We start from the raw sequence: 27,383 nt of genomic DNA, 5'->3' as shown, positions 1-27,383 counted from the left end.
TGTAGTATCAAAGTGTCAGTCCTGTTCAAAATGATAATATATGTATTTTTATGTATTTTTACATATTAGGAAAGCATTTTAAAAATGTTTTACCCTTCTGTCACTCACTCGACATTGTGTCAATTGTAGTGACACAAGGGTCTTCTTTCGGGAGCCTCGGATACCTCTGAATATGAAAAAGGCCAATGTAAAATTGGCGAACAGAATTTGCATTTCCCGCCCCCGGACACACGGGTATAAAAGGCGGGGATCATGCATATGTTCACAGCTGCCTCTTCCCTGCATGTCATGCCCCTCCTGCAAGTTCACCAGGCCAAGGCACTAAAAAATCTGCACTGATGTGCAGCAGGAACGGTGCTCAGCTACCGACCTCGCCCTCCGGGCCACGAAGGTCACAGTGCGGGCACTCGGACAGGCGATGGCCACTCTTGTGGTCCAGGAACGTCATCTATGGCTGAACTTGGTTGCACACGTAGACCTGTTCGCTTCCCAAGAGAACTCCCATTGCCCACTCTGGTACTCCCTCAGGTCAGAGGCAAGTCCCCTCCAGACAGAGGTGCTAGCACACAGCTGACCAAGGGGGATGCCAAGTACACATTTCCCCCAGTGAGCCTACTTGCAGAGGTGCCGTGTAAAGTCAGGGAGGATGAGGAACAAATCACTCTAGTGGCCCCTTACTGGCCCACTTGGACTTGGTTCTCGGATCTTACGCAACTCGTGACAGCACCTCCCTGGCAAATTCTCCTGAGGAAAGACCTTCTTTCTTAGGGATGGGGCACCCTCTAGAATCTCCACATCTGTCCACTGGACGGGATGAGGAAGATCTAAGCAGTCTACCAGCAGCTGTCGTAAACATGATCAACCAAGCCAAATCTCCCTCTACCAGGCAGCTTTACACCCTAAGGTGGCATCTGTTCGCAAACTGGTGTTCTTCCTGATCTGAAGACCCGCAGAGGTGCGCAGTCAGGTCAGTGCTCTCATTCCTGCAGGAAAAGCTGGAGGGGCGGCCCACCACGACACAGCGGCCCACGTAAGTCCCTAGGGAAGCGCGACTTGATTATCAGGTTTCTAAGAGGCACCCGGAGGTTGAACCCTCCAAGGCCATACCTGTTCCCCTCATGGGAGTGCACAGAACAAACCAACAATACCAGCATCTGCTTTATTTTGGTCTTTTAAACACAAAGTAACTGTGGCATTGGGAGAATACAAAAGTGGAAAAAATTAGTTACATTATGTCACAATTCAAATCTATTTATAACTTTTCAATCTTTTGCCATTTGCATAGCTATAATTAAATGTAGGAGAACATTTTATATTTTTTGTCATTTTATATTTACCATAGATATTAAATATTGAAGCCTTCAAACTGGGTTAGCACTCACCAAAATATGCCACATTTCAGCATCATGTCATTAACACAGAATAAATACCATCTTAATGTCCATGAAGAGAGAAAACAGCCACTCAAAACATAAAAACATGCATTTAGAAATACCCAACAAATGACAACTTTCACGTCAACACAAAATTTCCTTGAATAGTAAAAAAAAAAAAAAAGAAGGAAAATCTATTTCTTCACTACTAAGCTGAAACATAAATCGCAAAGAGCATTCGTCACTATAGTATAGCTGATGCATGCAATTCCTATCAATGCAATAAGGATATATCACCCGAAAATCTATATTCTGTCATCATTTACACACCCTCATGTTGTTCCAAACCTCTATGACTTTCTTCCATGGAACTCAAAAAAAGTGATTTGTGACACTAATATTCTTCCTCGATTTGTGTTTCACAGATGAAAAAGTATTTTTGTAGGGGTTTGGAACTACATGAGGGGGAGTATATTATGACAGAATTTTATTTTGTGGGTGAACTATTCCTTTTAATCTATTCCAAAGGTACTGCATATGTTTCATTGTTGGCCCTAGATGTGACTGTTACAACTCTGTGTATATTACAGTAGCAACTTGTTGCCATGACAATGGTTAGCGATGCGGTGCCTTCAGAGCAGCATCCACCTCTTCCTCTGGCTGCAGCGTGTGCCACTGTGCCACCGGACGCCTGGGATTGGCCAGCATGTCTGACCAATGGCGTAAGCCGACACCTGTGGCACCATAACCAATGAAGGTTTTGCCAATGGGGTCGTTGCTGCCTAGCTTGTCATAGTCATACACAGTGATGAGCAACTGGACTTTCTGTATTAGGACAGAGCAGATTGGAATTTTAGAATATGAAGAACAAAATTAAATATAAATCCTTTTCATTCATTTTGGTGATCAGAAAAATACCTATTCAAATCCCAAAGTTGTACTATTTTTCAGATGCAAGGCTGATCACACAGAGTACATCACCTGTATCTGTTCAAATGGGACCTCAAAGCTGAAGCTCTCGTTGAAGTAAGGGTTTAATGTGTTCTTCTTAACTGTAGTTTTCTTCTTCTTCAGTCGTTTTCCGTTATGCTGTAGCACCATCTTCACATAGGGATCTGACACAGGAGGCAAGAGTTCAAAGTTATTCAAACTGAAAATCAACATTTTAAGAAGAAAACTGCTGCTTTCATCTGTACATGTACAGTAAAGACAATGGCTCTCAGCTACTGGTACAAGGCATGAGCTGTGACTCATTTAACTCTCATAGAGTGCGCACCAGTGCCGCCAACTTTTTCAGATGACTTGGTTTCAGAAATATTTTTTCCATAGAGACTTTCCACAAAAACCTATATAGCTAACCAGCTCTGAGGTGATTCGAAACCATTACAAACTTTGATTTGAAGCATACATTTATTTGAAAATTGGACAAAAAGACAAAGGTTCGAGACTGCGTACTTAATGTTGTTCATAAGGAAATGAACTACAATCCCATGAAGCAATGCGAATGACGTAATCAAATTGAAAATGATGGAAAACGATAAAACATTGATTTCAAAGTGTTGATTATAATCTTTTTAAAACTAGGTTTTAATTTTATTGCAAAATGTTCTGATATTTGCGAAGTAGTTTGGGAGTGTTGGTAGAGCGACTGGATTGTGTAATTCACAGTGCATCATGGTAGTGGGCGGTCACTGCAGAGCTGTTTTGGCATGCTTTGTCGCATTTCTTTGATTGGTGGATCTTTCTCTTCAAGATTAGAGATGCAAATTTAAGGAAATGTTCTTAATGTACAATCATTAACAGTAATGAATGAAAATCAATCAGTCATTAACAATACCAATAATGAACTGTAGGTAGCGTATAGCTTGAAATTAAAAATAAAAGAAGATGCTTTTTTTCTCTCCAATCAAAGCTTTATTTATGTGCATGCTTACTGTTTAAATATAATTTATATAAATACACTTAAGAAATGCAAGTATTAGTATTTTCCTCTATTTTCATTTCAGAGTATTTTAATACATTCAGGTTGTGTTTAGTTTGAATATGTGAATTGTTTTATACACTGTACTGTTAATGCGTTGCTATTAACAATAACTTGTATAGAAGATACATAGAAAACTTCACGCTGTCAATCGTGGGATATTTCTGATCTTAAACTTTTTATTTAAAATGAAATCAAATAACACTGTGTGAAAATGTAATAACAAAAATGTAAGATTTCAGGTGAATGTACCTGCATGCACTCCCGGCAAGAACTGACGTGATTGTCGTTGTGAATGATACAGGGAGACCAGCAGATCAACACTGCTTGTTGTCATGTTGTACGTTAACAAACTCGCACGGTTTATGCAGTAAATGTGCTGTTCCTCTATAGAGAAACACTCCATGATAACATGGGGCAGTGTGCCCTCTAGCGGCGGATAGACAGTCTTTTCACAGTCTGCTGGCAAGATTACTGAAATTGATTAATCGACAATCAATGAGCTTAGTCTATACAATTAGTAATGACAAATAATCAATCATCGATAATTCATTAACATTCCTATTCAGGATCATGTGTAGTGCAGTTCTTAACCAGAAATTCTACTGTTAAATGCAATTCATTAAATAAATAAATAACGTTAAAATAACAAGGACTAATGGCTTCAACAGGATTATATACCTTCGATTAACAACCTCGGAGCTTACAGTAGGTCTGTCTTTAACAGGGGTGCAAACTACTCACCTTTCAGAAGCATTTGTATTAAAATATTTAACATTTTCCTTTTTAAAATCACTCAAAAGGGTTACTTTAAGCTTAAACATTTTAAATACAAATAAATAATAAATAAAATAAAATTCATGGAAAATTATGCAAAAATATATCGTACTCCCTTAAAGATATGAATGAAATAAGTGTCCTGAGATATCTCACCGGTCTCTGTGAAAGCTGTAGACTTTGTAAACGGCAAACAAAAATGTGTACGTGGACTGCATACATTGACACTTTTCACCTGTCAATCATTTTGCTCGTTCTCATTTGAAGAGGATCATTGAGGCTATGATTCACAACGTTTATTAAATGAGCGTGCTATTGTGCCACTATTGACAGCCACAGGAACAAACAATGCTGCTCTTTTGCTAGGTTTTGGTCTTAAAATCATATTTAGATGGCGGGGTTTTGTAATGAGGGGGCGTGGCTAATTCGATGGCTCTGTCACGTGAAAGCTTAAGACCACGAAAATAGCTTACAACCCCTTTAAGTACAACAAACAAATCAATTGAAAATATACATCTGCAACACTTGCTATGACTTTTATACCATTTTCACCTTTTTGCATTGCTGTTTTAAAGGTCTCCAAGTTATCGTTAACAATTAATTAGTCATTGACAAAATGAATGAGATTTTTACTTCTGGAACCCAACAGTTGCTCTCTATTGTTGACAGAAACAGCCTCCATCTTTTGTTCTTGGATCAAATTTGATCCCCACCTTAAAGGTGCAGTCAGTACTTGTTTTGTTGCCTCATTTATGGAGTTATATATGTGCCAAAATTCTGTGTGCAAAATTATATTTTGAGCGCACAAAAATGTTCTGTGCACTTAAGATGATATTTAGTACTTGTTTTGTTGCCTCATTTATGGAGTTATATATGTGCCAAAATTCTGTGTGCAAAATTATATTTTGAGCGCACAAAAATGTTCTGTGCACTTAAGATGATATTTTGTGCTTGCAAGTTGATGTTTTGAATGCAAAAAATGACTTTGTTTTTCGTATACTGGTGGCCAAAAGTCTGGAATAATGTACAGATTTTGCTGTTTCGGAAGTAAATTGGTACTTTGATTCACCAAAGTGGCATTCAACTGATCACAAAGTATAGTCAGGACATTACTGATGTAAAGGGACAGCACCATTACTATTTGAAAAAAGTAATTTTTGATGAATCCTAATCCTTTTTTTATTGTCATTGTAACCTGTACAATGAAATTTCAAACCTACAACAGTAAATCTACAACAGTAAAGAGAAGACTCAAGACTCAAGAATTGCAAAGGAAAAGACACATTTGAAACTGAAAAACAAAAAGAAAAGGTTAGAGTGGGTAAAGAAACACAGACATTGGACAACAGATCATTGTAAAAGAGTGTTATGGATCTTAACCCCATTGAGATTTTGTGGGATCAGCTACACTGTAATGTCGAGTTTGACGATTTTAAGCTTGATTTTTCACTTGCCGACAGTTTTGTGGAGATCACCGACAAAAACCCGAAATCATTGGCAAATCAGAGCTAGCTCACATGAGCGATGATCGCAATGTATGAATTATCAAAGACGTTATTTGAGAGAAGCGCCGATGTCAGCGAGATATCTGCGATTCCAAATCGCGCAATGTGAAATGTGTTTTGACTGAATACAACTGCAGCTTTGACCTACAGCCAATGAGAGAGCAAGAAACGGGGCAATGGAATTTTCAGTGGGAGGAGTCCTGATGTACCTGCAACAGAACATCAACTTGTGGCAGCAAGAAAGTCTCATTGGACCAAAGAAATGGAGGAAAGATTTGTGGAACATTGGCAGGAGCACCAGTGCCTAATTATGTTTCATCTGAACTGTACCACCAATTCTCTTGGACGGTAAGTAAATAGGTAGATTTTTCAGTAGGAGGTACTTTTTCATATTGTAACCAATAAAAAATATGATGCTTTTAGGCGATTAAAAACATACACATCATATTCTGATATGATCATGCATTTGTTTTCATATCTCATATCACATCTCGCATGTACTCTGTTGTGAAACGTAATTTGGAGTCCAGGCAGAGTCGTTGGGGATTCGTCAATAGTGAAATATCTTGTAATGTGTTCACCCCTGTCGCGGATTCATCATATAATTTGAAAACGCTATGACTTCCATGGCAAGACAGACAGATGTGTAATATGAACAGTACTACGATCTGAACGGTACAGGCTCTCTTAAACGATACCAATGCCACTAGTAGTGCCGTCTTGAGAGTCAAAAAACATATCAGTAACTGTTGTCAAGGGCTCGAATGGAGCACCCGAGAGTGCCTCTAAAACAACAGATAAATCCCATAAAGAAACTGGACAGGATGAAAAGGTTTAAGCCTGCGTACCCCACGCATTAAGCGAAAGACAAGAGAATGTCTACCGACTGAGACTCCACTGATAAGTGCGTGTTCAGCTGTTATAGTGGCACTTTAATCTTTAGACTTTAAGCGTTGCTGGGGCAACCACAGCCACAAAATGCTCCTGCAAAAAATGCAGCACTGTACTGACAGGGCACTGAACTGGATTTTCACTTTGCACTGTACACCGAGAAGCAAAAATAGACCCCTTAAACTTATATAGCTCAAGCATTTAGAATTGTATCAACTACATCTGGCGATAACCCATCATTCAAAAGATTGCCCCATTGAGGGGCCACACCCATAACTTCCAAAAGTCCGGCAGGTGGTGCCATGTTCGCTCTGAAATGAAACTCCCAAGGCATCTGTTCCAAGAGAGAGACCAGAGTCGAAAAGCATACTTGAGATGGCCAATACAGCGCAACTTACTGAAGCAGAACACGATCCTCCCGAACCTTCAGCAGAACTGCACGCAAAAGACTGATCGGTGGAAACATGTAAAGACACACTCTTGGCCACTGATGCACCAGCATATCAATGCCTAGTGGTGCCAGAGGCAAGAGATAAAACCAGAGGGGACAGTGCAACATCTCATTTGAAGTGAACAGGTCCACTTCCACTCTGTTGAACCTCTTCCAGAATGGTTCCATAATCTGATGATGTAATGTCCATTCTCCTGGTGTCAGACTCTGTCTGGACAAGAGATCTGCTCCCAAGTTCAACAAGCCTGTAACATGCATGGCTCGTAGAGATTGTACATTGTCCCATGACCACAAAAGAATGCGACATTCCAGCTTTAGCATGTGTGGTTGAAGTCCTGTTCCAGTGACTTCAATAAAAGCAAACATTTTGCTGCTGAGGGGCTAAAGAAGGAGTTAACTTCTGTGACTCATCAACAAGATAGTCCAAAATGCTTGCATCTTCACTCTTTATTTAATGATCATCCAACATGCAAAGATTGTTGCATTTAAAAACATGAGTTCAGATGATTGGTGTTATTAAAAGACATTTGTACGGTCAACAAAAAATACGTGCTCCCAGCTCACCCCCTTCCTCATACTACACATACAACCACAGGTGTTTTTAAACCTGGCTAATCAATGATACGCACACTGATCCCATAGTCACATGACATTTTAGAATTTAAACGGACATCATACAAATTACATGGCTCCTACAAGTCCCTTTGTGGAGTTCATCCAGCACTGAAAAGGTCTTGCATGAAAAATGCCCAAGGGAATGACAACAGGCGCCACAATCATGAGCCCCAAAAGCCTGTGAAATATTCTCATAAGGAATAACACATCCAACCCTGAACGTCGCTAGACACTGGCGTAATGACAGAACGCGAGCTGGAGACAGGAGGGGGGCCTTTGCACCTCTATTACTGTGACTGGTTCAATGGGATTTAATAATGTTTCTACCTTTATTGTATTCAGGCATAAATGATGAGCACCCTGAAATGCAGAATCGAATCGGTTACTAACGTAACCTCGGTTCTCTCTAGATGAGGGAACGAGTATTGCGTAAGCTAGCTTACGCTACGGGAAAGATTCATCTTTTCTGAGATATTGAAGCCAAAAAATTATCCTTAATTTTGTATCCATTGTCAACGCAGTGCGGCAGCTGCAGACCTTGAGCGGGCTAGCTAGCGAGCTCATAGGTTGCTCTGCGGCAACTGCTGCAGCCTATAGACGAGCTTGGGCTAACTCACGCATCCAATGAGAGGCGTCCAGCGCTCACTGCATCAAAGCCTGCCAAAATGGGCGTGACTAGAGTGCATATAAGCGTAGTTCGTGAGGCTGGAACCCTGGTTTTCATTGAATGAAGCTGAAAAATCGCTGCGTGGCGCTGAAGCACGCCGGTTACGCAATACTCGTTCCCTCATCTAGAGAGAACCGAGGTTACGTTAGTAACCGATTCGTTCTCTTACGAGAGGTTATCTCAGTATTACGTAAGCTAGCTACGCTACGGAACCCTTTGCCAACGCCGTGGCGCCAAGCATCCACTGCATGAGCCCCAGGGAATTAAGGGGGACCCGGGGAGCCCTTGTGAGTGGGGAATTAATATTTGGCCGGCAAGTGTGCGGGCCAGTGTGTGTGTAGTACATAAGCACATAGACAGAGCGGCGGTGCCGGTCTGTGTGGAATGTGTCCCATTAATGCAGCTCACCAGGGAGCTGTAGCGTGATTAAACCGCTAGCAGTTTAGCCTGCAGAGCGGGTACTTCCAGATTGTATAATCTGACAAAGGTGGAGGGGGAAGCCCAGCCCGCTGCCACACATATGTCGTGAATGGAAATCCCACTGGACCATGCCCACGAGGAGGCCATGCCTCTAGTGGAGTGAGCCCTAATGCCTAGCGGGCATGGTAGGTCTTTTGACGCCGCACGCGGCAGCAATAGCGTCCACTATCCATCTGGACAGTGTCTGTTTCGAGGCGGCGAGACCTTTGGTGCGCCCTCCAAACGAAACGAAAAGCTGCTCAGAACGTCTGAAAGATGCGGAGCGCGCAGTATACAATCTCAGTGCTCTGACTGGGCAAAGGAGATTGGCGCTATGCTCGCTATCAGATGCTGGTAGCGGCGACAAGGAAATGATCTGTGCTCTGAAAGGAGTACCGATCACCTTGGGGACATAGCCGTGTCTAGGCTTTAAAATGACCTTGGAGTCACTTGGTCCAAACTCAAGACACGCAGCGCTAACAGACAGCACGTGAAGATCTCCCACCCGTTTAACTGATGATAGAGCAGTTAGAAAAATGGTTTTAAGTGAGAGGTGTTTCACATCCACGGATTGAAGCGGTTCGAAGGGAGGGGCTTTCATAGCTTCGAGAACTATAGAAAGATCCCAGATAGGAACTGATGGGGGGCACGGAGGGTTCATCCTTCTAGCTCCCCTGAGGAAGCAGATGACCAGCTCGTTTTTACCCTGTGACTGGCCGTGCAGGGGTTCAGCGAATGCCGCGACGGCCGCCACGTACACTTTGAGCGTGGATGGGAATCTGCCCTTATCCAGCAGCTCTTGTAAAAACACGAGCAGCGGCGATACCCCACATGTCCGTGAGTCCAGGTCTCTGTCGGTGCACCATTTTGAAAACACAGACCATTTTGACGCATAGAGTCTTCTCGTGGAGGGGGCTCTAGCGCAGTATGATGGTGTTTATTACTCCTTCTGGCAAAGCGACGGGTAGTCGTTGATCACCCACGCTGTAGCGCCCAGCTCTGGGTGGGGATGCCAGATCGTGCCGTGAGCTTGCGAGAGGAGATCTGCTCTCACTGGGATGGGCCACGGGGCTGTCAGTGACAGCTGCGTAAGCTCCGGGAACCATGTTTGATTCTCCCAGCGCGGGCTATGAGGAGCACCGAGTGGCACGCTTCCTGATCCTCTGCATTACCTGTGGCAATAGAGAGACGGGAGGGAAGGCGTAAAGCGGGCGGTTGGGCCAGTCCTGGGCCAGTGCGTCCTCGCTTTTGAGAAAAATACTGGGCAGTGAGAGTTCTCTTCTGACGCTAAAGAGGTCTATCTCTGCTCTGCCGAATATGCGCCATAACGCCTGGACTGTTTGAGCGTGCAGGGACCATTCCCCTGGGGAATATTGTCTCTGGACAGTCTGTCTGGGCCGCCGCTCAGGTGGCCTGGCACGCGCGTCGCCCTCAGCGAGCACAGGTGGCACTGGGACCAACTCAGTATGCGTTTGGCCAGATGGAAGAGGTTCCTGGATCTGACACCGCCCTGACGGTTTAGATAGGATACCACAGATCTGTTGTCCGAACGGACCAGGACGTGGTGACCCTGAATGACCGGGAGGAAGCGCATGCGCGTACTCGACCGCTATCATTTCCAGACAATTTATGTGAAGGAGCTTTTCCTGAACTGACCATAGGCCAAAAACCGGAGAGCCCTCGCAGACCGCGCCCCAACCCGTGTTGGACGTGTCTGTCGAAATGACTTTTCGGCGAGATACAGCTCCCATCGTCACTCCCCGCTGGTACCATTCGGCCACTGTCCAGGGCTGCAGAGCTGAGATACAGGTCTGAGTCACTCTGATCGGCAGTAAACCCAGCTGAAGTACTGCTGCGGCTGAGGCCATGTAACCTAGCACTCTCTGAAATTTTTTCAGAGGCGTGAGGCTGTTCATCTGAAAGGACGCGGCTAGTCGCTGAACACGGCGCGCGCGCTGTGTAGATAAGCGAGCCGTCATTGCCACTGAGTCTAGTTCTATTCCAAGGAAGGAAATTGCCTGACTGGGCTGTAGTGAGCTCTTGGTCCAATTGACTGCAAGGCCCAAACTGTTCAGATGACTGAGGAGAACTGTCCTGTGAGACAGGAGCTCCGTATGTGATTGTGCCAAAATCAGCCAATCGTCCAAATAGTTCAGAATTCGCAAACCCTGACTCACGAGGGGTGCGTGCGCCAGCGTCCATGCACTTCGTGAAAGTACGGGTGCTAAGGACAGGCCGAACGGAAGGACGGTGTATTGATAAACCTGGCCGTCGAGGCTGAATCTCAAGAATGGCCTGTGACGGGATTTATCTGAATCTGAAAGTATGCATCTTTCAGATCGAGAGAAATAAACCAGTCCCCTGGCACATACGCGCGAGGAGTTTGCTGGTTGTAAGCATTTTGAACGGTCTTTTGCAAGCGCTTTGTTCAAAACCCTGAGATCTAATATTGGTCTGAGGCCGCCGTCTTTCTTGGGGACAAGAAAATAACGGCTGTAAAACCCCGACTCGCTCAGAGGCGGCGCACTCTCTATGGCCCTTTTGCACAGAAGGTTTGCTATTTCTGAACGAAGCATGCGTGCTGCTTCCGTGTTCACAGTAGTTTCGAGCCAGCTCTGAAGCGAGGAGGACGGCGATCGAACTGTAGCAAATAGCCCTGTTTTATTGTGCTTAACACCCATTCGGATATCCCTGGAATATCTTCCCAAGCTTTGAAGCGTAATGTTAGAGGGTGAATGGCCAAATCGCCCTGATTGCCACACACAGCGCGCTGAACAGAATGTGTGAGCGCGCTTAGTGTGTTTATGCATGACTGCTCGCAGACAGCAGAGACAGGCTGTTCTGTGAGTGACTTCCCAATTGGGGTAAATGGGGAAAGAGTCACATCTGATAAGTGATGTGCGAGCATAGTCACGGGCACGGGACTTACATGCGGAGAGGTGTTTGCTGGCCGTGTGACAGAGCGGGCAGAGGAGGGGCGCGCGCACGGGCTCGTTTATTAACTCTAACACTTGAGTGGTTCGTAACTGCTTTATGTGAGTGTGCTCTGATAGGGACACGGGATGTGTAATGCTTGTGTGTAGGGGTGAACACTGGGTTGTGGGCACATTTTCTACACTTAGGGCATGTTTGCTTTTTACAAGATTTCTTTGGGTCGCCGTGAAAACGGCGTTTGAGCGCAGGCAAGCGGGTGTTAACACCGGCTTGTTGGCTGCTGAATCTACCACTGTAGTAGCCTGAGAGAAGGGGACTGACAGGGGCTAAGCTTTGACGGTGGTCCGGCCGCGGCGGGACTGATCCGTCGCTTTGTCAACAAAGCTAGGAGGACTTCGGTTGTTCAGGTTTCAGCGCGATTCTAGGCTGAGGCCCGTGGGGCGGCGGTCTGCGGCGGCTGTCTGAGCGCGATCGAGGGCGGCCGCCCTGTCGACGCTGAGAAGTCTGGCTTTGCTGAGCTGGGCGCTGTGGAGAGGCTCGTGCAGGAGGCTCACGTGGGCGGCCTGCAGAGGAGTTAGCGCGACGAGGCAGCAAGAGATTCATGGCTTGTGTGGCTTTTTGGACCTCTGAAAACCGGTCAATGATACCACTCACCGCGGAGCTGAAGAGACCGGATGGAGAGAGCGGTGCGTTGAGGAACGTAGAGCGCTCTGCTTCTCCCATGTCGGCTAGCGTTAGCCACAGATGTCTCTCGGTCACAGTCAGCGCGGCCATGCACTTCCCTATAGCTTGGGCTGCAGCTTTGGTAGCTGGAGGGCGAGGTCCGTCGCGACTTCTTATGTCTGCAACCGCTTCTGGATGCCTGCTTTCCTCATCCCACTCCCGTAGAAGGTCCGCTTGGAGGATCTGTAAAACGGCCATAGAGTGCAGAGCAGATGCAGCTTGGCCGGTGGCGGAATAGGCGCGCCAACACAGGCGGAAGTTGTTCTGCAGGCCTTAGACAGGAGCACTGGTTTAGACCGCCATCTCGCGGAGGGCGGGCAAAGGTGTGCTGCTACCGCGATCCTCGACCGGAGGGATGGAAGCGTAGCCCTTCTCGGTGGTGCCGCCCACCGAGCAAGAGAGGTGGAGACGTGGATCGGACCCTGGTCGAGAAAGGCGCTGCTCCAAGATTTGGAAAGCTCGGCGTGGAGTTCCGCAGGAAGGGAGCGGCCCGGTAGCGGTGATGCCGGGCGGCGCTCTGAAGAAAGCAGCCGCCGAGTCTGTTGGGTGCCTGCTCTGGGGCGGTGACCACTCGAGCTCGAGGCGGTCGACGGCCTGTGTGAGGAGGCGTGTTAGTTCCCCTCGACCCGGCGCTGGTCCTGCTGGATTCCTGGGCCGAGGAGGAGGCGGTGAGCCTGACCACCTCGTTGTCCGAGCCATGATGGAACACGCTCTTCATCCGAGATGGCAGCAGAGCAGCCGCCGGCGGCAACTGCGCGTCCCGGTGGGCGGGAGGGTGAAGGCGATGCTCAAGGGATGGGCTCCGGCGAGGCAATCGCTTCTACCACTGGTTCCGGCAGCCTTTGAGAGCGGGCGCTTTTTCTGCGCGGCTGAATAGAAGGCGGCGCGGTGGCTCGGTCCTGAGCGCTCGAGTCGAGCCCGCAGGGTCGACATCGGCAGCTCCTCGCAGAGATCGCATCTGCCTTCAGCGAGGGCGAGCTCTGCATGCCCCAGTCCCAGGCAGAGAGCGCAGATGATGTGGCGGTCTCCGGTGCTGAGACAGGCGCGGCATGAGGTGCAAGTGGAGCGAGGCATCTTTAAAAAGATGCTCGTACTCTTTTATGAAGTTCTTAAGAACTAGCTTGCTTTAAAAAGGATACGTCGCCGGATGGCGTAGCTTGCAGGACGGCTGAAGGTGGCGAAGACGGCCGGCTTCTTCGAGCGCTGTCCACACTTGCTTGATGCCCCTCGAATGGCGACATCGTTCAGAGATGCGAAGAGCTTCGCTGAAGAGATGAAAATCAGGGTTCCAGCCTAAGAACTATGCTTATATGCACTCTAGTCACGCCCATTTTGGCGGGCTTTGATGCAGTGAGCGCGCGGACGCCTCTCATTGGATGCGAGTTCGCCCAAGCTCGTCTATAGGCTGCAGCAGTTGCCGCAGAGCAACCTATGAGCTCGCTAGCTAGCCCGCTGAAGGTCTGCAGCTGCTGCACTGTGTTGACAATGGATACAAAATTAAGGATAATTTTTTGGCTTCAATATCTCAGAAAAGATGAATCTTTCCCGTAGCGTAAGCTAGCTTACGCAATACGAGAGAACCTCTCGTAAGAGAAAAACCTTTTCCCTGGTATTTTGAATGGGGAAGAGTGTGTGAACATTGGGGGGAATGTTTATTTGATAAAACTGGTTTGCAACAACGTCCCCAGCATCCTTTATGGGGGACAACGTGTGGTGCTTATGTTCACTGTGTAAACACTTATGCTTGATGAACATTGAATTCTGTTATGCATGTCTCAAGACCCTAAGTTATGAAGACAGATGCTGAATTTGGCTCCCCAGAGCAAGCTGTTGGGAAAGCTTTTGTGTGATGCTGCAACAAATTGAACTATGGACTTGCGGTAAAGATGTTTTGAAAGTGATAACACTGGCCAAAAAACATTTATATGTGAAGTGAATTTTTCCTTTTTCGTCTGTTATCTAACATTTGATTTACTTATTAATATTCTACTCTCTGTCTAGTGATGGGTTTATTGTAGTTCTGCCGCAGACACTTTAGATGTCAGATTTCTGTTTTTACTGCCTAAGAAGTGTGTTGTTGAATGTTTACCTAATATGTAACTATGAAGTGGTTAGCGCTTAGTTACTGCACCTTTTAGGAAATGTAGTATTTTTTTTTCTTTCTAGTCACAATGTATTATGATTTCATTTAAAATAAAATTGTGTGAAACGAAATGTTAAATGATTTTAGGGAAACAACTTATGTGCATGATGTCCTGTTTCTTGTTTATATAACGGAACTGGGTTTAGTTCACTTAAAACATACTATATGTGAAACCACCCCTTTGTGTAATCTTGCGATACCTTTTCATAATATCTCACATTTTTAAAAACAACTTCTGTATTATTCTGCTATTACTAAATGAACGGTGTACAAAGAATGACATTTATTTTTACAACTGCATAACATTCTGAAAATCCAAAGGTGAAATATTATAAATGTTAAAAAAAGAACTATATATATATATATATATATATATATAAAACTGTGTTATTAAAATAACTGAAGAATTGCATTTGTTGTGTTTGTTTAGATGTTCTTGACAGTGTTACATAGCCTGCTTTCAATACCAGAAAAATTTGGCATTTACAACATTACTAAAAAAAGACAGTTGTCATGTTTGAAGAGAGCAAGATCTAGATGATGCTTAACTTTAATAAATAAATCAAATACAAAAACAGGGAAACACTGGAACAGAGCAAGACAAGGAACTGGGAAACAAAATAACCGTTACAAACAAGATAGCAACTGGAATATGAACTGGAGAAAAACACACCGACTGACAAAAACTGAGCAGACATCATAGCATTATATACACAAGCATTAATGAGAAACAGGTGAGAACAATTGGGAACAGCTGTCAGTGATGAGGGTATTATTATGGGGAATGTAGTCTGGGGAAAATAGAAGACAGAGGCTAAACACAAGGCCAACAATAGTGAATCATGACAACAGTCATGAGGAAATGGACTGAATTCGTAATTTATGTGAGACTGAAGTCTTGGCTCACTATTTGTACCTGATAAACCACCAACATCCATCTTCTTGAGATTTTTGGCCTCCATTATGTTAACGGTGAGTTTACCGGCAGTGGGCACATAACGCAGAGAAATACAGACGTCTCCGAGTTTCTCCTGCCGATGAGCAAGACAAGGAATGAGAGAATAGGAACAAATAAAGATGTTAAACTGAGGTAATAAATGATGATCTGGCGATGAAGTACAATTCAAGCCTGCTATGCAAAATATAGATAGGAAAGAAAATTGACCTCCTCCTTATCTCCATTTTCGAGATCCCTCCATTCGTGCAGCGGCTGCGCGAGGTCAACACTGTTTATAGGAATCGTTATCTGGCCGATGACGTCATGTTTACCAAACCGGTCAAAATCAAACACCTGAAGTATTAAAGTTTTACCACCCAGCTCAGCATATGGAATCTTTAACACAAAAGAAAGACAGACAACCCAAAATGACTTCAGTCAAACAACTTTTTGTTTTTTAGCTGACGTCACAAATCTCTACATATTTCAATCGGTCCTCTCAAACAACCTGGTATTAAACACCCATCATGCACTATCCAATCAATTCCCATTAGATAAAGTCACACCTCAATATTTTTCTTACTTAATGTCCTGTTTCATTGAGAAATGCATCAGTTGAATATTGAATATAGACATGAATATTATAAATGCTTTAAACCGATTCAGCGTTCAGAAACTTCGGATGCCACTGTACATAACGAGAAACCAGATCCTTTCACAGGTCATACTGTTTTTGAAAAACACACATGAGCACAAATATATCTGCATATTCATATATAACACACATATTTAAGTTTGGTCAGAGCCTGCTTATGCACTATATCAATAAAAATTTGGAAAAAGAGACCTTAAAAACAAAGGTCTCATTGAAAACAGGACAGAGGTTTTTGCGCTGCACTTTGGTCTCAAACTTCTTCTTCTTGTCTGGAAGCAGGTAAACTTTCACATAAGGGTCAGACGTGCCACCGATATCCATCGCAGGAAGATCTTGAGCCTGAAGAACTCCAACTATCAACTGTCAACACAAAATAAACACATGGTATTCATTGTCTTAAAGTGTACACATACTGTATATATATATATATATATATATGACATGGTAATTACTTGATTGTGAATGGTCAATGCCAGCATTTTATATATATTTGTGTGTAATGACTGTACAGTCCATTATACCTTACAAATGGATAAGCATTTGCCCTTTCCCTTGTGATGTTTTCTTGATGAATTAAGATGGGTTCAATTTACTTTAATTCTATGAAACTAATGATTTCACCTTTAACATAAGTACCAAATATTCAGCCTGATCTAATGAAAATAACGTTACCGAGGTGAAATGTCCACTGTGTGGCACTAAATGTGAGTTAAATATTCTTCCAAAAAAGATGAGGTTTTTAAGACAAAAATACAATTCTCTCATCAATTACACATCCTCCTCTCATCCCAAATGTGTATGACTTTCTTTCTTCTGCTGAACACAAACAAAGATTTTTAGAAGAATATAATGAAAAATCGTTAATGGTGGCCAGAAGTTTTAAACTCAAAGAAAGCACATAAAGGCAACATAAAAGTAATCTATAAAACTCCAGTGGTTAAATCCATGATAGGTGTGGGTGAGAAACAGATGCTGCCTTTATATGCCTTTTGGACTTTCAAAGTCAGCATTGTGTGGACCTACAGAGCTGAAATATTCTTCTGAAAATCTTCATTTGTGTTCTGAAAAAGAAAGAAAGTCACACATTTCTGGGGAGGCATGAGGGCGAGTAAATGATGAGGGACTTTTCATTTTTTGGGTGAATTATTCCTTTAATGCTCTCTAAAGTTTTAAATCACAAAACATACCTCCTTTCCTAAACCCTAAACCTAACCGATTTTGTCAAGCACTAACATGCTCTTCGGGACTCGTATCCCGCTACTTTACATCACAAGTGCAACATTCAGTGGAGCTAACGCACAATTTGATCACACTTGAACCAGTTTGTAAATGTAGTTGGTTATGTAAAGCAAATGTTAAAATGCATCAATGTACAAATAACGTGCTACAGTAAAAGTGTTCAGATGTCATAAGATAGCAGTGAAAATTGTGTGAAGAACAAGGTGAAAAGTGTGAACTGATAATCTGCTGTTTGACTTGTGATTTGTGTGAAAGTGAATAAAAGTCTTTGTTGTTGTAGCGCCTCTAGTGTTCCTCTCACCAGGAAACTGCTGTGATATCCACAAAGAGTAATGCAAAAATATACATCTTGTAGAGTAACGTGATTCTATGGGACCTGGTTGATAAATATTTGAACAGAAACGCTACCTGAGCATCAGTGAAGTTGTAATCCAAAGAGAATTCCAGTTTTCCCAAGTTCTCCTGCTCTTCTTTTTGTTCCTCACCCTCCTTTTTCTCTGCTTCAACCTGCAAAGATGGATAGACCCAATTTTCAGAAATGTAAATTTTGATTCCATTAAATAATTGAACAAAATATAGCTGCAATTACAGGATTAAGTACGGCCTACACTGTGGTATGCACAAACAATCTTACCAGCCCAGAACTACTGCTGTTGCTGCTACAGCCAAACCGTTTTTAGTACATCTAACCTCACTTTAATAGGACAAAGCACTGCCGAGATAAAGCCTACCCTCTGTTTCTCATCGACTTAAAAATAAAAATGAACTTTCTTTATCAATTTCAACAATTCGGTATAAACATTTTAGTGCTTGGGCCCTTATTCATAAACATAAAAATGAAAATGCTTTTATACTTCTTGCCATTAATCTATCTAAGGTATTGTATTGTGTCACACACTGTATTGCCTTTGCACAAATTACAGCTTAAAATGTTTAAACACAACTTTGTTGTTGTTTTTTTCTTTCACCTTTTGTTCTCCTTCCCCCTCTCCTGCAGCCCCTTCTGTTCGTTTTCGTCCAGCTCTCTTCCTCTCACGAGCTTTCTTGGATTTCTTCTTCTTGCCAAAGCATTTCTTGAACATACAGTATGTAAAACACACCACCAGAGCCAGAACCACCAGCACTATGGCTCCCACAGCCCACACCGGCACTACAGAGAGCAAAGAGCTGGTCAGTCTCCATGGAAACAAGTACAAGGCATCACAAGGACATTGTTCACTTAGTGTCTTATCAGATCAACTCAGTGTGCTCAGTTTTAAACACGTCACTTTTTAAATTAAATTATTATATTAAATGATAAAATATAAAGCAAAATGCTTCATTGATGTGATTTGACTTGTAAATAAGTACAGGTAAATTACAGGTAATGGTACAGCAAATGAAAAGCATGAATTAAAACTATCACAAATAAAATCTGTTCATCCCACATTTTATTGATACTGAGTGCTGTCAGTTATGGAAATTAATAGAAAAAAAGGCATGCAAAATCTTTTCTTATTAAATTCTCATCCATTGTGCTGTTTCATTCACAGTTCAGATTATTCTTCTCACCCTCTTTCTCACTTCTCCTGGACAAAAGATGAAACACCATAATTTGTCTGCACCAATATTTACTACTACTCTATAGTTTAGTACAGTGTGCATGATCGCAGTACAGCTCTAATTATTAAAATGAATATACACTATATTGTAGTAGTTTAATGCACAGGTAGTTCCAGTTATTTTTCTCTCAGTTTGGAATGCCCAACTCCCAATGCGGTTTTTAAGTCCTCGTGGTCATGTAGTTCCGCAATCCTGGTAGCTGAGAACGAATCCCAGCTACCTCCACATCTGAGACCATCAACCCGTGCATCTTATCACATGGCGAGCCTGTTGCCACGGAGACATAGCGTGTGTGGAGGCTTCACGCACAACTTACCAAGCACCCCACTGAGAACGAACCAAGTGACCACAAGGAGGTTACCCCATGTGACTCTACCCTCCCTAGCAACTGGGCCAATTTGGTTGCTAAGGAGACCTGGCTGGAGTCACTCAGCACACCCTGGGATTCAAACTAGCGAACTCCAGGTGTGGTAGCCAGCGTCTTTACCACTGAACTACTCGTTTCAAAGCAGCTTTACAGAAGATCAGGCATTAACAGAAGATAAAACTGTAATATCTATAATGTCTTAGTCATCATTGTGTAGTTTGATAAAATACGAATGATTTTGACATTCACCATTCTATATTAATGCATCTACTCTGCTGTCCTCTGTAATGAAACATTGCAAGATTTTTATGCCTGACAATCTCTGGATGTAAATATAGTGTAGCAAAGTCTGATGAGTCTAAAAGCCGGGATTAAACATCACATCACAAAACTCAACATCATCAAGTCATGCGGTGCCATCTTTATATCAACTGTGAAGCGCTACAAAAAAACAGAAAAAACGGAAGTGATACTAGTGTTATCAAACATGTTCATCAGCCCTGTATTACTGAGTCTGGCCTGAAGATAACTAGTAATGCACATGCACTTTCCTCTTACACACCCATAAGGCTTGAAATCAAAGTATGGTTTGTAAGCTCCTGACCTGTATCTGAATTATTTTATGCATCGCACTGCTGCCTCACAATTGGCTGATTAGATAATTGCATGACGAGCCCTCACTGCGATTCGAACAGGAGAGCCCACGGCCTGGACGTGTTGACTTTTGCGGCAGAGCACTGCGATTCAAACAGGAGATCCCATGCTGCGTTTGAATGAGAGAGTCGTACTGCATCCAAATGGAAGACCCCTTACTACGATTTGAACGGGAGAGCCTGTGCTGCATTTGTACGGGAGAGCCATACTGTGTTTGTACAGGAGAGCTGTACAGCAATCAAACGGAAGAGCCCTGACTACGATTAAAATGGGAGAGCCTGTGCTGCGTATGAACGGGAGAGCCATACTGTGATTCTAACGGGTGAGCCCTTGACCTGCATGTGGTGACACTGGCTGCATTACAATGGGAGAGCTCTCTCTGCGACTCGAACGAGAGAGCCCATGCTGCATTTGAACAAGAGAGCCATACTGAGTTTGAATGGGAGAGCCATCCTGCGATTCAAACGGGAAAGTCCATGGCGTGCACGTGGACTCTCGCTGCATTCAAATGGGAGAGCCTGTGCTGCGATTCGAATGGGAGAGCCCACGGTCTGGACATGGTGACTCTCGCTGCATTTGAACGTTAGAGCCTGTGCTGCATTCAAATGAAGTGATTAACTTTGCTTTAAAATGAGAGCCCTCCCCCTGTGGCTGAATCTGCAGGCGTGGGCCCACACAGCATTCAGCAGTAGAGCACTTGATTCTTGTGAATGTGAAATATGCTGCGTTTTAAAATAACTCCCTATGCGAAACGAACAGGCTGAATCCTTGAGCACGGGAACACACAGTGTTCAACAGGAAAGTTTACGCTGCATTTAAACGAGAACTAACAACGTGATACAAACGGTTACCAAGTCATCAAGCACGGCATTTGACAGGAGGTCGTATAGTAGGCTATACTCAAATTAAATTGACTGATCCAGAGATGCAGGCTTACGTTGACCTGTTTCGGGAAGACCTGAAACAGCCTGATTGTTGTCAATCACTAGGAGGGTAATGGTTAATTTGGTATGAGTGGCATAATATGGGATGATTAATCAGAAAAATACGTCTTCCAGGTCATGCCTCTAAGCATCATGGCACTGTAAATGTAATATGCCATGGTTGTGTCATGTGAATGGCGCATTTGTGCTGCTTCGGAAATGTATTGAGCAGTAGTAGGGGTGACGTGACTGCGGTGTCACCCAGCTTGAGCGTACTGCCTGAGGAGAGGATTTGCGGTGAGGTACCGGGGTGGTATGTATGAGTTGGAGGAGAAAGGGTCTTGCAGTTGCAAAGTTGGGGCTTGTTACGGCTGCGGAGAGGAATAGATGAAAGAGGCTTCGGCGTAAGCATTGTAAAATACTGAGGCTGCAGTGGATTGGTATTACAGCCTGAACCTGAACAGCTAACGTTGTAGCTAGCAGGGCTCAAGGTTGGGCAGGCATTTGCATTCTGCTGAGATAACGGCTGAGGCCCAGCACTATGATAGTGGATGTACACTGTTGGAAACATTGGAAGCAGCACTACCACTACTTGCTGCTTCCTAGAGGGATGGTCTATGTATAATATAACATTTACAGATAATGTAATAATAATATGTAAAACATGCATTTGCAGAAACACCTAGCATTAATTAGAGATGGCAATTGGGTTAATAGACAAATAGTTTAGCCATGATTGTAAAAGGGCTCTTGCAGGAGCAGTTTAAAGCAGTTGTTTTGCACGATTAGGTGTTGCAAGACACCTGCGAACACGTTTGTTCAAACGCTTGTTGAGGGAGACATAATTAAAATAGTGTCTGCAGACACCTTAAACTTAATTGTTTGCTTGATTAAATGTCTGGAACATTTGTGAAGCGATGTCAGGATACATGCTTGCATATGCATATGTACATTTAAAGTTGTAGTTGTTCATTAAATTAGAAGGCACCTGAAAATAAGTGCCAATATGAATACCATGGTCCAATGTTTATTTAACTTAAGTGTATGGTTTGGAGCTTTGTAGATTGTTCTCCAACGTAATGCGAGTAATTCAATTAACTCTGTATTATTGGAGTGGGGTGACTCATCTCATTATGATGAGGACGTACAAAATAATTTGGAGTTTATGCCTTTAGATTTAGATTTAATAAATACTGTATAAGAGCACCGTTTTTCAATCTTATTTATATTGTTAACCTGTAATGGGTGGTGCCAAATGCTGGAAGAACTGTCGCAGCAGGGATGTAAGCAGCTGTTTATATACACTTATTCTGGTGATTTGAGTGTCAGATTAATTGAACATGCTCCTCCTGAACTTTGTTATGAAACTCCATTAAGTGCAGGACAAGGAAAGGCTTATTTTGCTCGATCTCAGTGCGGCATTTGATACTCTTGATCGTGGCATTCTTTTAAATCGTCTAGAGCTTATTGGGATTCAGGGTCATGCTTTAAATTGGTTTGCTTCCTATTTAAAGGATCAAACCTTTTCTGTGGAGACTGGCATTTATTCATCCTCTCATGCACCAGTTTTTTCTGGAGTCCCACAGGGCTCAATTGTGGTCTGGTTTTGTTTTCTTTATATATGCTCCATCTGTATGCAATTTATAGGAATTATAATGTAGCATACCACTGCTATGCAGATGATACTCAGTGTTATGTTCCCTTACATCCAAAGGATGTTTCAAGTCTACAGTTTTTACTTTGACCAACAGCTGTTGTTTTTAAAAGTCCTTTATAAATAAATATGACTGACTGACTGACACCTGGGTTCGTATCTACATTGAAACCAGGAAGTAACCGTAATTGTTCCCTTAATCAGTGACGAGCGTGATTCGGAGGTTGCACTTTTCTCTCTATCGTTTCAGTTTCACTCCACTAATGGTTAGGTTTAGGTTTGGGGTTTGGGTTGGGGTTGAGTCCTCTTCACTGTATTATATCCTGTACAGCTGAAAGTTGAACTTACTTATTAGCTTTGGCGATGTTTCCTGGACGTAAATGGAGCTCACACGCGCCTATACGCACTACAACACTTGCCGCTTTGGCAACTGGGAGCAGTGTTTTACATTTCGGTAAATATATATGATTTGTGCTAGAGAAAAGTCGACCTACTCTTTCTGATTTCACTGTGAGATCAGGCTAAAAAGATACATTACTTTAGATTTCTACGGTTTTCTAATGTGGGTTGATATTGTCAAAGATAAATACTTCAGCAGATCTGCTAATGCTCTTGCTCAGATTTCAAAAACAATAACCCTACATTGTATATTTTTATTTTTAAAGTAAATTTAACCTTGTAAGTTGAGGGTGTGAGATCATGTTTGTTTTTCAGCCAGATTTTAAAAAGGAATTAATGCCAGACATTAAAATGTTAATTAAATGCCTCTTTTAATGTAATAAAATACAATTTTAATGTAAGTGAACACATATTATTAACAGTTATGTTTTTCATGTTAACAAGTTTGTTACAATGAAAGTGTTGTAAGATAAGTGGTAAGATAAATAAGAAAAAAAAATATATTTTTTTTTTATCAAGTTTAATACTAACAAGGAGAGTTTCTGCACTTTTTATCTTCCACTTCAAGCACTGCATTTAATGCCACACATTATTATGATGCAACAAAGTAAACTCACCTTTTTTTATTTGTCATTATTTCATGTTAGGAATAAATGTGGGTACTCACATGGAAGATGTTCCAGCTCATTCATGAACTTGTTCTTCATGTTTTCATAGTCGTGATGTGTTGGAGGAGCAGGATGTGGCTCATGTTCTGGTTTTGGTTCTTCAGGTTCAGCAGTCCGCCGAACACGGACACTTGTATGTACAAACCTCATGCTAGATGCCTGTCAAGAATCACACTATCATGAAATGTGCATACAAAAGGTGTCATGTAAACACAGTTAATATAGAACTCAGTTCTCCAGAATAATTTATTCTGATTCTGGTCAACCACGGCATTCAGCAGGTTAAATATTTCTGGGTGACCGGTGGTCCAGGTCACCTAGGTCAACCATCAGCTAATTGTACATTATCTCTTACATAAGCCTCTCATTTTAGAAACAAAGAAGGGACTCAAAATGAGATTCTACTTTTTTATAAATTGCAAAAAGTATGTTCTCTTATGAATAGTGTAACAGAAAACTAAATTAAAGAACAAAAATGCACAACACATTTGTTTTTCTAATTGCTTACTTATCAAAAGTGTAAAGGGTCGTTAGTCACCCGAGATATGTAAGTGTTGCAGTACATATAAATGTGCAAATCATATTATTTTTTTATTTCATATCTATTTAAGTTTACTATCACAGGATATCTACTTTGTTTATTACAAGACAGATTAGTTCCATATTCATACAAATAACTACAGTACATCATGTTGATTTTCTGCACAAATATGGTGAATTATCAGTCTCACATATACACATGCAATTTGTTATTTAATCTGCCGCTGTTGTCTCAGTGATTGACTTTGATTTACATTTGTCATTGCTATTTGATGGAAAAGCAACATGGAAGTAGCACATACTACACATGTACAGTTTGATGTGGCTATTGATATTTGAGTGTATGTTGTGCATCTATTTAGACTCAATACGTGACTGAGAAAATACATATGTGTAACTTTTGAGTAGCTTATGTGTTATGTGAAGCTCAATATTTCAGCTAGTTACATCTCATATAATTTCAGAATGGAAGTTATTATCCCGTTCTGTCATTAGTTGCATCATCTCCTTGATACTGTATATGAAAAATAAAACATAAAAATAGAATAAATTCTATTCTATCATTTTCTAATGGACTTAAAAATGCACATACAATTTTACACAGTCTGGGCATTTTGCAGATCCATTTGTGATAGCTATACATGCCGGGTTGCTAAAGACCCAATGTATGTAATAAAGTTTTGGCGAAACACCAGTGTATTTCAAGGTTACAATATAAATCGTGACTTGAAATAAGAAAGTAGGGAAGGTGATATGAACATGACGCAGACTAAATGTAATGTCTACCTGCCCAAGGGCACAACAGGTCTTTCTGAGAGCATGTGCACTACCCACTGCACCACATCTCTGACAGATACCACAATTATTCCATACAATCTTGATTTTCACTGTAATTGGCAAAGAGAGACAATATTTCCTTGGAAACAAATAAGTACAAGAGTTCAAGATCAGCTAAAACCATTAGCACAAATGGTCTTATGCATAAAATTCACATAATACACTGAATATAGTCTCTTTTCACACATTCATTAGTTAAAGCTGAACATTCATATTCAGAAAATATATAAGAATAGTCAAATGAGAAATCAGCCACAATGGGAAGCATGTAACAGTCTGCTCTGGGAAATGATATAATAAACTTGTAATAAACAAACTAAATAATGTCTTCGTGAAAATGTAAAAATGGGTAAGTTAAGTTTAGGGGTAGGGTTGCGAGATAGAATATATCAAAGGGACGTCCCCAACATGTGTGTGTGTTTGTTTACACGTTTATGCTACATTTTGGGGACCAAATGTCCCCACAAGGATAGTAAAACCTGAGATCACCTACATTGTGGGGCCCAGACAGCAGTACCCATGACAAGTAAACATACAAAACAATGTTTTTTTGAAAACATTTCTGTGAGGGTTAGGTTTAGGGGTAGAGTTATGGTTAGGGGATAAAAATTATTGTTAAATCTGTATAAAATTCAAAAATGCATGGAAGGACATTTCTTTAGTATGCTTTAAAATCATAGTAAATAATGTTTTATTGAAAATGTAAACATCCAGAATGTTTAGGTTCTGGATCTAATGAGGGTTAGGTTTAGGGGTAGAATCTATAGTTCATACAGTATAAAAATCATGATATCTATGGAAAGCCCCCATAATGATAACTGCACCAACATGTGTGTGTGTGTGTGTGTGTGTGTGTGTGTGTGTGTGTGTGTGTGTGTGCGTGTGTGTGTGTGTGTGTGTGTGTGTGTGTGTGTGTGTGTGTGTGTGTGTGAGTGTGTGTGGGTGTGTATGTGTGTGTGTGTGTGTGTGTGTGTGTGCGTGAGTGTGTGTGTGTGTGTGTGTGTGTGTGTGTGTGTGTGTGTGTGTGAGTGTGTGTGGGTGTGTGTATGAGTGTGTGTGGGTGTGTGTGTATGTGTGTGTGTACCCCAAAGCCAGATGACAAACATGGCTGACTGTAATCCATGATCTATTTAGCCTCCTCTGCAATACAGTTCACCCACCATTAACCCCCCCTGTCTTCTGCTCTCTCTCTCTCTCTCTCTCTCTCTGTCTGTGTATATGTGTGTGTGTGTGTGTGTGTGTGTGTGTGTGTGTGTGTGTGTGTGTGTGTGTGTGTGTGTGTGTCTATCTGTCTCTCTCTCTCATGTGAAATAAGATTATGGACAAAAAATACTGAACAAAATCTCAGATAAGCAAGGGACCTCTTTAGCAATAGTGAATTTCTTCCTTTCACTCATTTATTGATTTTTATAAATGCTTATCTATTAAGGCTATTTGTTGTCCTATTTAACACTTTTTATGTATGTATGTGTGTGTGTGTGTGTGTGTGTGTGTGTGTGTACTGTAGAGAACAAATTATGTAGCCTGAACTAGTGAACAAATAAAATATTTACATCCAGTTACAGTATTTACTCAATAAAACATAAATTCACCTAATAATAAAGATTTGTTAAGTCATTACTCACCCTCATGCTGTTTGAAACCTGTTTGATGTTTAGAGAATAATGGGCATGCATATAGGGCCCATTTCCAAGGGTTTATAAGTGTGTGTGTGTGTGTGTGTGTGTGTGTGTGTTTGACTTTGTATGTGGTATAACCAGTGTGAGCATTTCATGTTATGCATGTTATGAGTATGCAAATGTTTATGCTATGTATATGTCCAAGTTAACATGTTATGACTCACCCTACAGTATATTATACATGTGAATGCTTCATATTCGTATTAATATAAATATATTAATATAAACACATATTAGATAAACATACAATATAATAAATATGCGTTATGCTATAAATAACATTATTAAAATAAAGTTTATGATCACTGCGTGCGTTGGTAAAGGCGCGCGTCTTGTGCGGTGGAATGCGCGCATCATTGCGCTGATCTTCAGCAACAGGTTCCGATGCTGACGCACAGAGTTATAGACAATTCGCATCTCCTCACATTATTTCACAAAACAGAAGTTTTGTGTCATTTAACTTTAGTAATAGGCTAATAATCTCGCAATTGCTGATGTATTTCCATTCAAGACCGTAAATTGGCTAAAAACGAAAGTATTCTAGACGAACGATAAAGGTGAACAGATCGCATCTTACCTGATTCAGTTTATTTCTCTGTATCTTGAGCTTTATAGATGACGAGGAAACCCCTTTAACATCAACATCAAGTTAACATGAAGAGGATGCCCAGAGAGCAGTCTGTCCTCAGGCAGACATGTTGATGTGTCTG

General features: G+C 42.1%; 1 protein-coding gene across 1 annotated transcript; it reads right to left on the bottom strand.

Moving 5' to 3' along the window:
• Nucleotides 1–1,239: 1,239 nt before the first annotated feature.
• syt5b (synaptotagmin Vb) lies at nt 1,240–27,383 on the bottom strand. Its single transcript, XM_052115075.1, has 9 exons — nt 27,251–27,383; nt 23,617–23,776; nt 18,319–18,500; nt 17,759–17,857; nt 16,304–16,471; nt 15,685–15,852; nt 15,436–15,550; nt 2,355–2,488; nt 1,240–2,198 (listed from the first exon to the last, which is right to left on the bottom strand). The coding sequence occupies exons 2-9, from the start codon at nt 23,765–23,767 to the stop codon at nt 1,989–1,991; spliced, it is 1,227 nt and encodes a 408-aa protein (XP_051971035.1). The 5' UTR covers nt 23,768–23,776; nt 27,251–27,383; the 3' UTR covers nt 1,240–1,988.

This window comes from Xyrauchen texanus, chromosome 42 (genome assembly GCF_025860055.1).
Source record: "Xyrauchen texanus isolate HMW12.3.18 chromosome 42, RBS_HiC_50CHRs, whole genome shotgun sequence".
Lineage (NCBI taxonomy): Eukaryota > Metazoa > Chordata > Actinopteri > Cypriniformes > Catostomidae > Xyrauchen > Xyrauchen texanus.
Note: the sequence above shows the minus strand (reverse complement) of the source record. Positions and strands in the feature narration are given on the sequence as shown.

Coding starts and splice junctions, on each gene's coding strand:
- syt5b (XM_052115075.1), bottom strand. CDS start 23,767: ATGAGGTTTGTACATACAAGTGTCCGTGTTCGGCGGACTGCTGAACCT. Junction 15,551..15,684: donor AAAATGGAGATAAGGAGGAG/GTCAATTTTCTT, acceptor GCTCATCGGCAG/GAGAAACTCGGAGACGTCTG. Junction 2,489..15,435: donor GGATGTTGGTGGTTTATCAG/GTACAAATAGTG, acceptor CTCCTGTGTCAG/ATCCCTATGTGAAGATGGTG.